The sequence below is a fragment of the Rhamphochromis sp. 'chilingali' genome (genome assembly GCF_963969265.1).
Source record: "Rhamphochromis sp. 'chilingali' genome assembly, chromosome: 11".
In the NCBI taxonomy this organism is placed as follows: domain Eukaryota; kingdom Metazoa; phylum Chordata; class Actinopteri; order Cichliformes; family Cichlidae; genus Rhamphochromis; species Rhamphochromis sp. 'chilingali'.
In genome coordinates, this window is record NC_137938.1 from 10,323,819 (window position 1) to 10,341,139 (window position 17,321).

Consider the following 17,321-nt stretch of genomic DNA (forward strand, 5'->3'; position numbering starts at 1 on the left):
GCTTGGCAACTCAAAGCTTTAGCTCCTGTTATGACCCAGGTCATTGTTGCCGTGTGGTGCTGTTACTCGCCACACCATGCGGGGGCATTGTTTGTACTCTGTGATGTTTGTTATGTAAGTTTCCAGGTGGAGGCTGACCATTGGTGGAAGAGGGAATGAGGCCAGCTACAAATTGGGACCTGACTGGGTCGGCAGTGTCTCCTACCAATCTGGACATGGTAGCTGTAGGGGTGGGAAGCCGTTTCTTTTACAACCTTTTTCTCCTGTTTCGGGTAGGGAAACGGGTTTTGAGGTTTGTATTTTCTTTTGGGGTTGATTCACTATAGGTAAGTTCTGATTCATTTCCAGTGTGTTTTGTTTGTTGTTTTGGCCATGCCCACCCTGACGCTCGCTACCTGTCAAGTTAATAAAACGACTAGTCATTGTAAAGCTGTGGCTGTGTGATTTACTTCTTTCTATTATTTTTCTTGTGTTGCACTCCAGCCCCCCCAGGCCAGTGTGTAACACTCCCTCCACAGATTTCCTATAGGACTCAGGTCTGGAGACTGGCCAGGCCACTCCATGGACTTGATGTGTTTCTTCTTTAGCCACTCCTTTCTTGACCTGGCAGTGTGTTTTGTGACATTGTCATCCATGACTCATCTTCAGAGTTCTGACTAAAATGAAGGAGGTTGTCATCCATGATAACACAGTGAATGGCCATGTTAACTGGCTCCTCGGTGTGGTGAAGTCATCCTCTAACTTAAGCAAAACAAACACCTCCATGCTTGACTGTAGAGATGATGTTCATTGGTTCATACTCAGCAATTCTGAATAATCACACCAACAGGTTTTATCTTCTCACCAAGGTTCTTCTCACCTTTCTCCCCGATATCCCTGTTTTTTTTCTTGCCCATGATGGTTGAGAGGCTGGAATGGAAATAACTGATTCTGTGTACAGTTGTGTATTATACGAAGAATGATGAATTGATTGATTGCAATCTTTGTGCCTGATAGGCATACAGCCAATCTGTGACAGCCAAAACGCCGGCTGGGTTATAAGGGATCAAATGCTTATTTGACTCAGTGACATCGAAATCTGTTTTTCCAGTCTGATGTAAGAGAAGAATAGAAATTGAGGTACTAGTGTGTTGCTGGCCATGTGCAGACTAAAGTGTCTAGATGGCACAGGTAACCGCCATTACACCCACATAATTAATTATCGATATAGTCCCAGTAGTTTGTATGTTATATCTTGTCAATATACAGGTGAGTGTTTTTAAATTTCGACTAACAAATTGAAGGTTTTGACAGCACTACTGATTAACGCTCATAGTTGACTACTTGGAAAATGCTGAGACAAATTGAAACATGACTTTAATTCATTCCATGTGAAGACTCAATAACAGTGAAAATGAACTGAGTCACTTCCTCTGAAATGTGACATCATAAAAACAAGTAGATGCACTGCCTTCGGTTGTCACTGTCTGTTGTGTGCTGCTTTCCTGGGAAAAGGGCTTTTTCTATGCCCCAATCTGCAGTAAATACCAGGAAATACATGCAGCCAGTAAATTAATGTGGTTCAGAGGTTACGTAAATGTTTTATATACTTGGAGATGCTGTTGACCGATTTGTCAGTGACACACGTGTGGGCAGTGTATGCTACTGCTGCTGCTTTAAAATGCTAATGGTGGTGCCAGTGTTGTAAACAGGGCTGTAAGCAGCAGAGAGAAGAAGGCTGTTTTGTGGTGTGGTTACCATTTTGGAGTCAACCCTCAATCCAGGAGTGTGAATCACATTCTTAATTAGAGAACGTAATCTAAACCACGTGTAAATAATTAGCCTTCGGGGTAGCAGGGCTGTTCTGATGTATATGAGTCTGTATTTTACATCCCATAAGTTGTCTGAAACAGTCCAACAGACAAGTCCACGCAGACTGAAAGGGTAATTAATAAGTGAAGACATAAACACGCACACACAAGAAGAAGTACTGCCTCTTTACTGATGCATTGTCTCATAAGTGTTGTTTTTGAAAGGCAAGCAGCTGTTTTAAGTAAAAAGCCTTCAATGTCTCCCCATCCATTCATTATACATGCACCTCACATCTGCCAAGCACCGAGCAGCAGATGGACAAAGTTAGCAACCATGTTGTGAACATAATGGAACATTTAGCCTTTAAATAGCTAATTATTTCCATTAGGAGCTGATGAGAACTTAAACCTACATAGAAGGGAAAAGTGGAAATTGATCTTTGGCTCATCAGGTAGAGACATAAAAGTAACCTTTCTATACTTTTCTATCTTATTGAGGGTCAGAGACTAAATGGACACCACTGAATCTATTTATCCATTGTTTTACATGCTAACTGCTGCTGTTCGGGGTCACAGGGGGCTAAAGCCTATCCCAGCTGTCACTGGGCAACAGCTGGGATACACCCTGGAAATGTGGCTATTCTATCAAGGGGCGTGACCACACATGATTTTCTTTCACAATCCTGGCCTTGGTTGTCTCTTTTGAACTTTCACTGAGCAATCCAACATGCTAGCAAGTTATGGTCAGCGACACCAAAATCCAGAGCCATAAAATAGCTCATTTACCAAAGCGCCCCTCTCTTAACATCATTAAATTCCTTCGCAGAAACGATACAGGGTTGGAAGCTTAAAGCAAACCGTGGCAGAAGCTAAGAGAAACTGATATCAAGCATGTGAGGTCTTAAATATTTTCAAGCGTGTGTGTGTGTGTGTGTGGTTTAAACTTCCTTTCAAAGATAACCTAAGAGAAACAAACATCACAATCAACAGCAAAAAAGTGATTAATGACTGTGACTGCTCCAAGAGTGCATCAGGTCCATGTTATTTTCTTTGAAGACTACAGCTTTTCCAGCAGTTGAAATAATTTGTATTTTTATCGTAAAGCCAATACTGGATACATTTGAAAGACTTTTGTCTCTAAATACAAATAACATTATTTTTTTAAAAAGGGCTTCCAACAATAAAACACAAAGCTTTTTCACTTTGAATGCTTTTCAAAGTGACATCTAGCCAATCAGTCCCTCAGGGAACAACAGTCTGATTAAGATGAAGTTTTCTCTTTTGCTCTTTTTTGTTTTTATTCTGCTTAAAGGACCTGAGCACACTGATGCCACTGATGAGTTGTTTTTTGTTGGGTTGTTTGATGAAGGACTAAAGACATTCCAGGAAGCATAATTCTTGAATAAGGAGATCTCCTTTTGTGCCAAGACATGTGGCTTGGACTACGCTCCCCTCCTAATTTGCAATCCCTCTTTGTTCCTTGCTCTGTCTCCTGCCTCTGCGTCTCCTATTAAGACTCATCCTCTGATTATTTGCCTTCTTTGATACTGTACTGTGTGTTGTCATCACATAGCAGCAAAATTGTGCAGGATACAAGCGGGCAAGAACCTGCATGCATGCAGTATTTTCTATGTAAACCAAGTGTTTTCTGGTCTGAAGACTCGGGACAAGAGAAAAAAGCGAGTCTACTCCCTTGTTCATGATAAGAAGGCAGTCTAGTCTCGTGTTTATTATTTCACACTGTGCAGTCGCCGTTAGGGCCGAAAGATTTGCATTCATCTTTAATCGATATATCAGGAAAAAATCACTTTCACTGGAACTATTTGTTCTGACTGAAAGTATTTACTTTTACACTTCCAAGAATGTTATTAGCACTTTTTTTCATTCAGGACCTTCGCAGTGTTATTGTGAGCTCTGGTTCATCTAATTTCCCTTCAGTAAATTAGAAGCAGTTGTTACTCCCCAGTGCTAGCCGAGCATGAGCAGAGATTTTTCTTGTATCAGTGAAAGTAATACCAAAGCAAAGCACAGGTGGCTCTCAGACGTTCCCATGATTCCACATTCTCTCTCCAAGAATGAAAATATCAACTGTTAGCATGTGCCAACCTCTAAGGGAGTGTTAAACCTCAATCAGAGGACTGAAGTGTTCGTTTCATTTTATTCCTAAAAGTTAATTCTGTTTATCTAGGCATAGGGTTTTCAGTAGGAGAAACATTTAATCACGTCACTTATCTGCGTGACTTTTTCCAGTCTCAGCTGATCAACGGTCATGACAATTTGCATATTAATGATCGAGAAACGGACTTCCTTGTGTTTTCCTTACCTGGATAATTGAGCATGTATCAAGACATTGTACTTTATTCTTTACAGGGTACCCATGTATCTGTCCAAATAATGGTAAGATTTTTCACATGCAATTAAAAAGTTAAACCACATGCACAGGAATGCAGTACTCTGGTGAGTGTTGTTTGACATTTTGACAATTAACTGATAAGACTGTATAAACAAGTGTGTCTGTGTGTCCTACAAACAGCAGCACTGCTTTCTTCTGTCACTAATGCTACGCTGATCCCTGCTCCTCGACCATCTGCTCCAAAAAGCCAAAAGGATTTAATTTTCTGCAGCGGTCTGTGATGGTTGGGAGATGCCGCGGCTCTTGGTGCTCTGCGTGTTTGTAGCCATCTTCAGCTACGTTTCTGTTTCTATAGAGGTTTGCACCAGCTCCTTGATACCAGGAGCTAAAGGTAACGCACTGTGGCGCTGTTGTAAATGTGTGTGTTTGCATTTTGACTGGATGTCAGCTTGATTTGTAAATGTTTATCTTTGCATAATGAAGTCTAAAATGTTTTCAACCTAAAATCAACAGTACTCATGTACTTTGTACTCATGTTTGTTCGTGATGTTGGAAACGTTGTTGTGTCCCAACGTTACAGGAGAGTGTTAGAGTGTGAGAGTGCAACGTTCTGAGGAAATACCCCCTAAATGTTTTATAGTTTAAAGAGCTGATGATAAAGCCACCAAGCATTAAATGTTCTAAAGTTTACTAGCTCACTGTCTGCTACCCCGCGGTCTTTTGGAGGGAATGCCTCCCTGTGTGTGTTTTCCATTTTATGACATCCAGTGGCTTGCTCCCCTGCTGATTGAGACAGACAGACCCTAATAAAACACAAAGTGAAGCTATGCTTTTTTTCTCTCTTTTTTGCGCACTGTGCTGGAAAAAAACGAGAAAAAAAAAAACGGCCTTTATTGTAAATGGAAGCCAGAGGCCCGTCTCTCAAGGAGCTGGCATGCAGAAACTGAGATTGTTAAGCTAAAAGGCAAAAAAATTTAAAAGATTCTCTCATTGTGACGAAGGCCATTTATTAAATTGTTGAAGTTTTATAATTTAATTTAATTTATTTTAGTTTTTTAGTTATTTATTTTATCTTATCTCATTTTAATTTTCTTTACTTATGCTTTTAGCATGTACAGCACTTTGTGAACTCTGGTTTTATGTTAAAGTGCTTTATAAATAAAGGTGGTATGGTATGGTATGGTATATCCAAAACAAAGTCTGTTTTACAAAAGCAGCTTCTGAAATAAAGTTAAATTATGTTTGTGATGGGCAAAGGGAAGAGGCGTCTGTACCATCAGTTACACTTTCACAGCTTTCCAGAGAAGTTTCCCATTGTTCCATCGTGATATTGTGTATTTAGACAGCTGCCACAAACGCGAACAGATTATTTGTACAAGACTCATCCAGATACTACTCACCACAGAGGCAGTCTCTTGAGTTTGTGTAGACTCACATCTGTGTATTTCGGTGGGTGACAGATGCGCATTTTTCCCAGTTTTAGACCCCTCAAAAATGTCTTACGACTTATTTTAACCTTTTTCAACAAACACAGTTTTATTACATTTACTGGTATGTTGACTTCATCATTCTTATATAGATTTACGGGAATTTTTTTTTTTTTTTTTAGACGTAAAAAAGTGGGGCGCTGCAGGCCCAGTTCTTGAAATTGAACGACAATAAACACCGAATTCTGACATTTTTGGGGAAATAACCTATCTTATTGCTACTGCGACATGTTAAATAGCAGATGAAAGATCTTCATTTGATTTGACACCTTAATCACACAAACCAGGCCTTTTGCTAATTTTATGCTACATGGTTTCAGTTTAGTAGTCCACAAAATTAAATAGTTACGCAGACTGTATCACTTGACCGTGCAGTGATTTAGCTTGAAAATGTCTACACAGCCGACCGAGCTGAATTATCAGTTTTCCTAAGTACTTCTGCCAGCCTAATAGAAGCAGACTCTAAGCAGAGTCCTTCTTTCTAAGCCCAGCATTTAACAAGATATAAACTGCTGCCTGCATCAACAACTGAGGCGAAATTACTGTTTTAATAGACATTCAGAAATCTCTTAAGATTTCATGCCAAGAGCCTTTTGATCCATGGTCCCGCCTCAAACATTTCTGCTACACCTCATTTGTGCTTTCAGCTCTAAAAAGGACTTTGTGCCATTAATACTTTTAAAGCACCGATGTCTCTAAAAATTATACTGGCTCGCCGAAGACTTATTAAAACAGAGTTATTTCTTCTTTATAAACATCCAAAGAGGATTCAGTCCATCTCCTTGTGATGATTAGAAACACTCTGCCACACTTACATTAAAACTTAATCAGAATCAGAATACTTTATTGATCCCTGGGGGAAATTATTTTTTGTTACAGTGCTCCATTTTAAACCAACATTAAGACAAGACAGACAATACGCTAACTAAGAATAGTACAATATATACATATATATACATACATACATACATAAGTCACTTATAAATAAATATTTGGAAAAGAAACATGTGTAGTTGTAGCAGCAAACAGTGTGTTAAGTGGATGCGTTGTACAGGGAGATGGCCACAGGCAGGAATGATTTCCTGTGTCGTTCAGTGGTGCTTTTCGGTAATCTCAGTCTCTCACTGAACGAGCTCCTGTGACTGACCAACATGTCATGGAGTGGGTGGGAGGTGTTATCCAACATTGTCTTTATCTTGGACAGCATCCGCCTCTCCGACACCACCTTGAGGGAGTCCAGCTCCATCCCCACAACACTGCTGGCCTTACGGATCAGTTTATTAAGTCTGTTGGCATCTGCGACCCTCAGCCTGCTCCCCCAGCATGCAACAGCATAGAGGATCGCACTGGCCACCACAGACTCATAGAAAATCCTCAGCATTTTCTGGCAGATGTTAAACACAATCATTCACCAAAGCTCTTTGCTGAAGTGGTTTCTGACGTGCTGTTAGTGCTGATAATGGATCGCCACATTGATGGCCTTTTTGTTTACAATCTTTCTTTTCTAAAATCCAGGGGACCAAGGTGGGATTGGAGATGATGGAGATCAGGGGAAACTGGGGAAGAATGGACCACCAGGACTTCCAGGTATCCAGTATCCTTCTAGTCAAAAATGGCTAAGCTGTAGGACAAAAACACGTAGACCCCGGTAATGTGTACACTCACAAAACATGAAAGACATTTAGAAAGAAAAAAAAAGGATTCATACAACTTTTTGTCCACGAGCGCAGTCCTCATTGAGCCAGTAAATAAACTGATGTGTAAAATCAGTGGGGTTCCCCTTTATCACCAGTATAACCCAAATAAAATCTAATTTGCTTTTCTATCAGAGTGTGGTTTAGGATGGTGTAACAGGCAAGCATCAGTATAATCACAATGACTCTACATCTGCCTTAATGGCACTCAGACACTCAGTTAACAGGTGCAGGCGACTGCTCCCTTCCTGATATTTTCATTGTAGCTGCTCCCCATTCATCTGGTAAGTGTGCACACAGAGGCAAATGGAGCTGACTGCAGTACTTTTTAGTCATACGCTTGCTAACAAATACAAAAATGTGACTCTTATACTTAGTACAATTTTCCAAGTCTAATAAACGTGACACAATGCTCTTTGAAAAAAATTCCATTTGTATTTAAAACCTCTAAAAAAAATCTAATTGTCAGGTTTTCAAATCACATACTGTAAAATAGTTTTTCCAAACTCACTTCTCAGAATTCTTTTTTTTTTTTTTTTTGAATAGATGTAAATACAAGAAAACCCCCAGCTTCTTCATTAGCATGTTTCCTTTAGGTATTGCAGTGGGGTAGAACAGCTGAAGGTTAAAAAGAAGAGAAAAAGTGATGAGTGCCATAAGTGTACATCTATATAATCACACCTAGGAAATAAAAAAATTAAGTCTGGCTTGACCAGTCTCTTTTTTTAAAAAGTTAATTTTCCTTGCTTGTCTAATATGAACAAACATAGCTAGTAACAAAACCACCCAGTGTGCAGCTTTTGCATTTCCCTGCTGTTGCAGCTTGCCTCCCTTTGCTGTGGTGTGAGCTGCACTGTGCCACAGACAAACAGCACTGCACTGACATGACATCTGTATATTTGTGGAGGAAGCAGATCTGTAAATTGCTGCTGAAGAAAGCAGGGGTTTTCACAAGGTTTTTTTTTCCAGCTGAGCTGATAGGCATACACACAAATACCTGCTCACACATGCTTAAAAAAAAAATGCATGCAATGCAGCATCCTGCACATGCCAGAGAGTACAAGACAGCAGACACAGTTCACACGTGTGTAAATATAAATGCAATAAATATAGTGTCATGATCGTTTGTGTGCACACACCCAGCTTTTATTCTATAACGTCTCACAGAGCTCAGCAGACATGTGCACGCTGCACACTAAAAACACCCTTCTTTTATCAGTGTGTGTGGGAGACGAATGCCAGGGCCGCTGGGGTCATTTTCAAAAGTGCAGAAAGCACGTGCACGTGAAACTCTTTCAACTTTTCAACTTTGCGGATATTATTCAACGATATAGAAAAGCCAGTCATTATGGTTTCTATGTGTGTATGCTTACTGTAGGCATGAAAGCAGGTTTCTGTGATGATTCTGTAACTGTAGTATGTCAGCAGCCTGACAGATGACGCATGTATTCCCTGTTTTAATTTAGGCAGTTTTACAGGAAACAGTTGCTTAATTTTGGAATGTTAAATGGGAATATGTGACTGCTAATGCTCCTGTGGGCAACAAAAACAGTTTGTTGCTCCAACAAACAACAAACTGTTGTGCTGGACTTGTACATTTTTTAGCTTGAATCGAAACTATAACTGAGGTTGAAATCTTTGCATTATAGACCAAAAAAAGTGGAAGAGCATGTCCAGTGCAAGGTTTTTAGAGCCAGTATCAACAGACAGTTTAAATACAGTATGTCTATAACCTAGTGAGGCGTTACGAGTCTCTGGTTCGTGTATGCTGCACAGGGTGCCAGACAAGCCATGAGATGAGACACATCTATTTTTCCATTATGTATTGGCTGATATATCGCTCTGGCTCAAAACTATGGTGTTATATGAGGATCTTAGATCTTGTGCACTTTTAGGTAGCTAGAAGTGCACAACAGAACAACCTTATTTTCATGTTCCATCTCTCTATTAATCTCTACTAAACAGAAATGTCAAAAATGAGACTCCACTTCTGCAACTGTGCAAGCAACATTTAGTCAATACACTGATTTAAGATCATTTTAGAAACCAAACGCATTTTATTTTTGTTGTATTATGGCAACAGCTAGTTGCTTAGTTCAAGGGTGTTTTGAAATAGCTGAAGGCTTTATTTAAATTGCCTTAGGCCCCAAGGCTTCGCCTCCTTTATCCTCCAGCAGCTGGAGATTCCAGACGTTAAACCAGTTGGGGTGGTTGGCCATTAAAAGTGATAGGAAGGACCGTTATCTGAACGTTGAGATAGGCCGTTTAACTGGCAAGCGTAAGCACTGCTAAAACATTATTCACCTGTTGCAGATGGAATAACAAAAGACCACCAGATTAACTTTCTTCGTGTGGCAACAAAACAAACACGTATAATCACTTCTTGTCGTCACTTGTCACTTCAGTGTTGTTGAAGCATTCACTTTGTGAGTGTGCTTCTCGGGCGCTTTCATGCAGAATTTTCCTAATTTAAAAGAAAAAAATAAATAAAAATCGCACCCTTGTATGAGCAAATTTTTCCCAGCGACCTCACACAATCCATAAGAACTCATGCCTTCTGCCAACACTTCTCACAAATCACCGAGTCGAAAATCAACATGCGCAAGCGGGACATGTGAAATATTAGTGAATAGCTGGCTGTACGTGTGTGTGGCAAATCCCTCTAATAGTGGCAGGCTTCTCCAATGCGTCACTTAGTATTTCGAACGCCATCAATTTTCAGTTGAATAGTTTCCTGAGGAAACACTCATTCAGGGGCTGGCAGAGAGCCTCGGTCTGCTAGTTTTCCCATGCGCATACACACACACACACACACACACAGCCTTTTAGTTTAATGTTCGCCATTTAGGATACATTTTTAAGGCACCCTCCAAAATCATGCACACTCCTGAGTTCTTCTAAAGACAAACAAAACAGTAAGCCAGGCAGTGGTAATCAGATTACAGTGTACTTCAATCCATTACAATCACTTTGTTTTTTAGATTAAAAAAATAAAACGTATTAATACATGATTAAATAAATAACAGTAAAAATGACACTAGAAATACATGCATTTAACAGACAGTGGATCCGACAGCAGTTTTTGCAGGGAGAGTCCTTAAAAAATTGAATGGCGTGGAATAGAGTTGCACAGATTATACAAAAGAAACTAAAATATAATGATACTAACACAAAAAGAAATTGATTATTATTAAAAGCGTAAATTAACACCATAATAATAACTGATTTTTCCAGTTTATGCTGACTTCGACCACATTTACAATATGTGAAGTTCCAACATGCACACATCCTCTACTTTTCTGGCATATGCAGACTATGTTGGACTGAAACAGCATTTTCAACACTTTTTCCAAATAATATTTCTTTATTCTGTCGCAAATACCTCCAAATCTCATCCTTCCTTTCTCCCGCAGGAGTGCCGGGGGAGTCGGGCCTTAAAGGAGAATTGGGCCACACAGGAAAGATTGGGCCTACTGGAGACAGAGGTACAACAAAGTCATTTTAATCTAAAGTTCAGGTTTGATATGCAGTTTAACACAGTTTCCTGCCAGTCTCAGTGCTTCTCTAGTCCTGCCTCCTATCTGTCCATCCATCTGCCTGAAACCATACTGTAAAACCTTACTATTGCATTACTCATTCAAGTGTAATATTTACAATAAAATAATAAATAACTAAGAACTAATAAAGTGCATCAGGGGGTAATACTTAGTTCCTCAGTTTCCAAAAGCGAGAAAGATTAATGACCTTTCATTTTTCATTCGAGTGTATAAATTTGTTCTCGCTCCAGTGCCATTAAACATTTTGATAGGTAGCTGTGAGATTTCTGCAGACGCTTAATGACTTTCAAATTGTCTTTAAGAAAAAATACGGCCTCCCGGATGCCCTCCTGAGATTTCACTGCCGCTCGCTCCCTAACAATGGTCTCAACTAAAACCCACATAACTACACTAACTGGCAGACTTAATTAGTCCCAAGACAAACACACAAGGAGAGTTTTTAAAAATTAAATCTGCTCATTATTGAGCTAACTAGACAGTTTCCACTAAAGGCTTGTATTTTTGTCTGTTTCTTTCACGTTTTAAGTTATCGCATCAAAAGATCCTGCAACATGATGTCATGCAGTTGCTCTGCCTGAAGTGGCTAAAGTGGCAGTTTCCATTGTAGTTTTTGTTTTTATGAGCAGTCATGTTCCCCTGTCTTTCTAGACATTCAGTTTCTCAGTATTCATTATGATTAATACGCTATTAGGAAAGTGGTTGTGTGTAAGCTATATCAGGCAAAGGAGTGAAGTCACAGCTTTGGATTTCATTGATGCTGAAAGCCCAAAACTCATAAAACACCTGAATAAAAACACTTGTTTTCAGGAACATGCCAACATAACAAGATCACAAGCTCAAATTCAGTTCGTGTTTGCAAGAATGTTGGCCGTGATACAGGAGCACTGAAGAAATTCAGTTCAGTTTCCACATGGGCAATTGGTGTTCATTCATAATATAAAAACATGATAAATGAACAGACATCGCTTTTATAATTGTAACTCCATGTATATGGATTCTTATCAGATTGTCTGCAGAGCTTACATCGTTTTTGGCCAAAAGAACAACTATATAAATCTACAGACTGTAAAACTGTGGAGTTACTGAGTTTATATGGAACAAAAAAGGCAACTAACTGCAGCTGGAGGACTGTTTGGGATGAATTCTACTGTATACTCCACTGAGACACTGGAAAGCCGTATCAGGTCACATTTTACCATATTTACCCACTGTGTTTTTCCGTATTTTTTGCAAAGGAGCTCAAACAAGCTCAAATAAATCAAATCCATCAGTATGGCAAAACAACTGGTCAGATTACAGGTACAGTATTTCACTGTTCTGGCTGTTCCTCATTCAAAGCTAGGCCATTGTGATGTTTGTACTGCAACCCACTTCCCCAAAATTTGCAACTGCCATTTGGGTTATTTTCCACAATGAAACAACAGTGTGAGTGCAAATTCAGGACAAGATTTACACACAAACAGTAACATTTGATGATATCTCTCAATTAAAAATATATGTGGATGTTACTGTTATTTGGTATAAATTATCTTGTTGGAATAATTAATTGTGACCTAATGTTGGTCAAACTTTGACCATCTAGAAAGGTAAATAAATGGTAAATGGTCTGTATTTGTATAGCGCTTTACTTGGTCCTAAGGACCCCAAAGCGCTTTACACTATACGCAATCATCCACCCATTCACACACACATTCACACACTGGTGATGGCAAGCTACAAAGGCATGCGGCCCTGTTGAGTTTTCAATGTGTGATACAGCCATCTGGTGGTAGAACGTTGTAACTACATGACAAGGTCAACAGGAAGCTTCTACGAGGTTGAAATACAGCTAACAACAAAGGGTGCTATTAATGATTTTTGATTCTTCTGCAGGTGACAAGGGTGATAAAGGTGTAGATGGACCAGCTGGTTTAAAAGGGAAACCAGGTAACAGCATGCAGACACTGCCTCTCGTTTTAAGTCATACAGCCAAAACTAAAAAAGCTTTTTGCATGAGTCCTGTGAAAAACTAAGTACATTCCTACTGATCCCAGAGGAATTATTAGAGTAAAAAGAGCTAGGTGCTGCTAATCAAAATGCACTTGATTAACTGGTCGTCACTTTTAACACTGATGTCAGTTTGCTGGTCTGGAGCGCTCAGATGTTTGGTAACACAATGACACCCAGTGGAAGTCAGAGCAAATTCACCCCAGTGTCACACCATGCAATTCTCAGAGACACTGAGCTACATCTCAGCCTCTACAGGTCTTGGTTAGCATGTTAAATGTTAAAGTTCATGATAGTATAATCACAAAAGACTGAACAGGTATGGTTGTTTCGGAAGGATTGTCAGGAGAATGTCTCTTCTCTCTAAGCTGCATCTAAACAAATCACAAAACTCGAGCACTGTCCTTTGGATGGACCAGCCCAAAGTGGAGATGTTTAGAGCATATCAGCACAAACACTCATACCAGCTATCAAGCACGGTGATGATTCGGATTTGTTTTACAGCCACACGACCACGGCACCTTGCTGTCATTGAACTCATGCCTATGCCAAAGTATTCTGGAGTCAAATGTGAGGCCATCTGTCTGACAGCTAAAGTTTAGCCAAAAATGGGACAGTGATCTCAGGCACAGCACCAAAAATATCTATCAGGATGGCTAAAAAAAGAACAGAACCAAGGTTCAATGGTCAAAGACCAGACCTCATCTGGGTTGGAATACTGTGGCAGGACCTGAAGAGAGTTGTATGTAAATGAATACCCCGCCTACACAGTGAAAAAGAGTGGGCCAGAATTCCTCCACAGCCATGTGAGAGATGATCAAGTCATGCAGTAACTCCAAGTTATTGCTGCTGAAAGTGGTTGTGCAAAATACTGAATCACTGGAAATGAATCAGTAACTTGTTGTGGGTCAAATGATAAAGTCTCACTCATGCAGTCAAACAACCTTGAAAAAGAATGCTGCAGTATTTACTTAAACTGTCATGGTATGGGCCGTTAGACCCAGTGTTTTGTGTTTAATATTAGTATTTTCTTATGTTTTGGGTTAGTTCTTGTTTTCTTAGTTCCTAGGATTTGGGGTCTTGTGTTTAGTGTTGTGTTATAACCTGTGTCCTCCTCCGGTGCTCTGTTTGTGTCTCTGTGTTGGTAAAACAGTCTGTAAATTTCCTGTTTTACTTTGAAGGTCTGTGGCTCATCTTGCTCATTAGTTTCAGCTGTTTTCCTGTCATTTCCTGATTACTGTGCATGTGTATTTGTCGGTTCGTCTGTGTTGGTTATTATTTCAGATCTCCTCATTAGTGTTCCCAGTTTAGGTTTTTAGTAATTTCTCGTGCCTCGTTTCCTGTTTTTCACGTTGTAAATAAACGCTTACCTGCATCTAGCCGTCTCCTGAATATTGGGTCCTTTTTCTACAAACACCACACGACTGATACCCCGGCCGTGACGAAAACTTTTAGCACACCCATAAGTGGATTTGATCTGGGAAACGGAGTTCAATAAACAACATTTAAACACATTATTAATGAATTCCTTCAAATTCCTTTCTGGGAAAAAAAAACAAGTATTTGTTTGTGACTCTCAATCAGTTCTACTAGATGCTAATGGAGATTGTCCCTAAGGGAGCAATGCTGTAGAAAAGCATTTAATGATCCTTATTACAATCACTAGTCCTTGTACCAAGAAGCAGGTTCCACATTTGCCTAATTTTCTGACATCTTCTGACATTCAGACAAATATTCATCCGAGCTGTCCTAACCCCATTTGATCTATTAGGTACAATGTGTGACTGTGGGAGGTACAGGAAGGTGGTTGGACAGCTCGATATCAATGTAGGCAAGCTGGGGAATGCAGTCAAGTTTGTGAAGAACGGTAAGTCGCTATGTTTTCAATCTTTTACTAGACACTAGACGATGTCTTACCTTTAAAATTTAATAGAAGGAACTGAGACAGGTTTCTGTGTGAAAGAGCTTGTATCAAGTCTGGCCTCAAAACACCAAATCCTTTCTTCATTCAAGACTTACATTACACACTAGTCCCTTCATGTCTGTGCATCATCCTGCCACTTGACTTCTAATTTGGTTTCTGTGTTAAGAAGAAAAAATCAGAACAATGAAAACATGCCTTTAAACTTATGTCAGATGACCTTTAACCTTTGCACATGTCCTGTTCAGTGGTTCTAGGCTTGAGAGAAACAGAAGAGAGGTACTACCTGCTGGTGAAGGAGCCCAAGAGGTTTAGAGAGGCTTCAATGAACTGCAAGCTCAGAGGAGGCAACCTGGCCATGCCCAAAAGCACCAACATCAACCGTCTCATGGCAGACTATGTTAGTCAGGCAGGACTGACAAGAGTGTATATAGGAGTGCAGACTCAAACCAAGGGCATGGTAAGTGGTTTTGATAATATTAACTAGGTAGTAATTAGTAAGTCTAATGCTTTTTTGATACTTTTAATGTGGAAAAATAAAAGACGGTTGTGTAAAGTGTAAGAAGGACATATTTTAGGCTGTTGTGGGCAGTGTTGGTCAAAAACAGAACAAAATTAGTTAACAAATGATGACAAACTGTTGTTGTTGTTTTTAATCTCTTCTCTATTTTCTAAAATCAGGACGGGAGCAGTCACGTTTATGCAGACTCCACCCCTCTGCAGGGTTTTGCATCTTGGAGCCAAGAGGAGGAGCTACAGCCCAACACAAACTCCAGCTGCGTGGAGCTGCTCAGCACTGGAACGTGGGCTCACGTGGAGTGTGAAGCCACCATGTTTTTCATCTGTGAGTTCCCGAAGAGCAGGAGAAGAAGAGGAGGAAGAGAGGCAGTTGCCTCGTCATCATCTTGACCTTGACCACTCACTGCACATGTCAAGACAAGGATCAGACTCCTGAAAAAAACATTTATATTTCACATTTCCTGCAAATATGCAGACAATTTCAGTGATTGAGACTACTGTGTTTGCATATTTCACTAAGAACCATTACCACCAACAAATCAGTAAAATTGTTCTAAAATTAACTAAAATTGGGTTTCTTATTTTAATTTCTTTTTCTTTTACAGTTGTAGTGGCTTTCACTATCTGAGAAAATATGGGGCTCACTTTTACTGCAGTTTTTACCAATTCTGTGGCACTGCATCGGTATCATTGAAGGCTGCGACTGTACTGAAAAATTTATATCAGGGTTCAAGAGGTTGGTTTAAGCAATTAGAGTAAAACGGTCTTGTGCTTAAGCACACAGGATTATCGTGCTATTTCACACAGAGTTACTCACAACTCCAAAGTAAATTAAAGTTTACTAAACGTCTATAAGAGATTTACAACTGCTGTACCCTGATGCTCAATTACAAGTGTCCAGAAGTACAAAGAATCTACAAAGAAAAACTGAGTAAGAAAACATGATTAGCAAGGAATGTAACCTTGAGTGTTCTGAAATATTTATTGGTGCATAAGGGAAATTGAAATAGACAAAGGAAATAAAGGGACAAAGTATATAAAAGGTTTCAGATTATATTGTTCTTATTTAGGATGTCCCTTATATATTCTGATGATATTTCGTGGCATGTGAAACAGTGTAAAGTATTTGTAAGCGATCCAAAAATAATAATTGGTTAATTAAAAATCTAATAGCTTGTGTTGCTCTGACAGAAATACTGAAGATCTATGAACATTTATTTTTGAAAATGTGCCATTATGCTGCTTTTTCTGGGTAAAGGCTAACAATGAAAAACTTGTGATACAGCCTTATCATAAAACAGTCGTCTTCAAAATCTTTGAACTGCATCTTCATGAATGCAATTCCATATTACTCTGTTAGATAAATCTATTACTTTGTTCTGATACACGGAGGTTATGATATATGCCAGTGTATTTGAGAGGTAGCCAAGAGGGTTTGTTTTCTTTTGGGGGGGGGGGGGGGGGTTACCCCTGCTTGAACCCTGACAGTTGTTTCAAAATTACAAATACATTTGTACCTTCTTTAGGTACAGTTTGCTGGTCAGCGTGGATAGAGTTCAACCACAAGTGGTACTAGAAATGGAGCAAACTAAAACCTGAAACTAACCCACATGAACAGAGGGCAAGTGGAAGTGGGTGGATCAAACTGACCTGGCAGATGATGGATTCTGTGGTAGCGGGGAGCTGAATAGTGCTGGATACGGGGGACTGTGCTGAGATCTCGGGTAAAACCAGCAAATGAAAGGATCTTTAGTGGAACTGAATTACCATGTTTTTGTGAGAATCAAGGTCCAGTGGATCTTAGGAGTTTATCCGCTTGATTTAGCCTACTGATTCCCCAATGTCAACATCCCTCCATCAGACAATCATTATTTCAGACATTTTAGTTGATTTCACTATAAAAGAACAAAGAAGAAAACACCACACATACAAACACGCATATATTTTAAAAATATCCCAGTAATTACAAAACAAATGAAAAAATAGTTCCAGTGTTTCCAAAAGCAGGAGAAAT

General features: G+C 39.5%; 1 protein-coding gene across 2 annotated transcripts; it reads left to right on the forward strand.

Annotated features, from left to right (window-relative positions):
• Positions 1-255: 255 nt before the first annotated feature.
• Positions 256-16,492, forward strand: colec10 (collectin sub-family member 10 (C-type lectin)). Of its 2 annotated transcripts, XM_080896765.1 has the most exons (8): positions 256-326; positions 4,324-4,534; positions 7,146-7,217; positions 10,738-10,809; positions 12,754-12,807; positions 14,639-14,734; positions 15,037-15,248; positions 15,470-16,492. In XM_080896765.1, the coding sequence occupies exons 2-8, from the start codon at positions 4,435-4,437 to the stop codon at positions 15,695-15,697; spliced, it is 834 nt and encodes a 277-aa protein (XP_080752891.1). In that variant the 5' UTR covers positions 256-326; positions 4,324-4,434; the 3' UTR covers positions 15,698-16,492. The 2 variants fall into 2 exon arrangements, with proteins under 2 accessions (XP_080752891.1, XP_080752890.1); XM_080896764.1 differs by lacking the exon at positions 256-326 and having other exon boundaries at positions 4,280-4,534.
• The last annotated feature ends 829 nt before the right edge of the window (positions 16,493-17,321 follow it).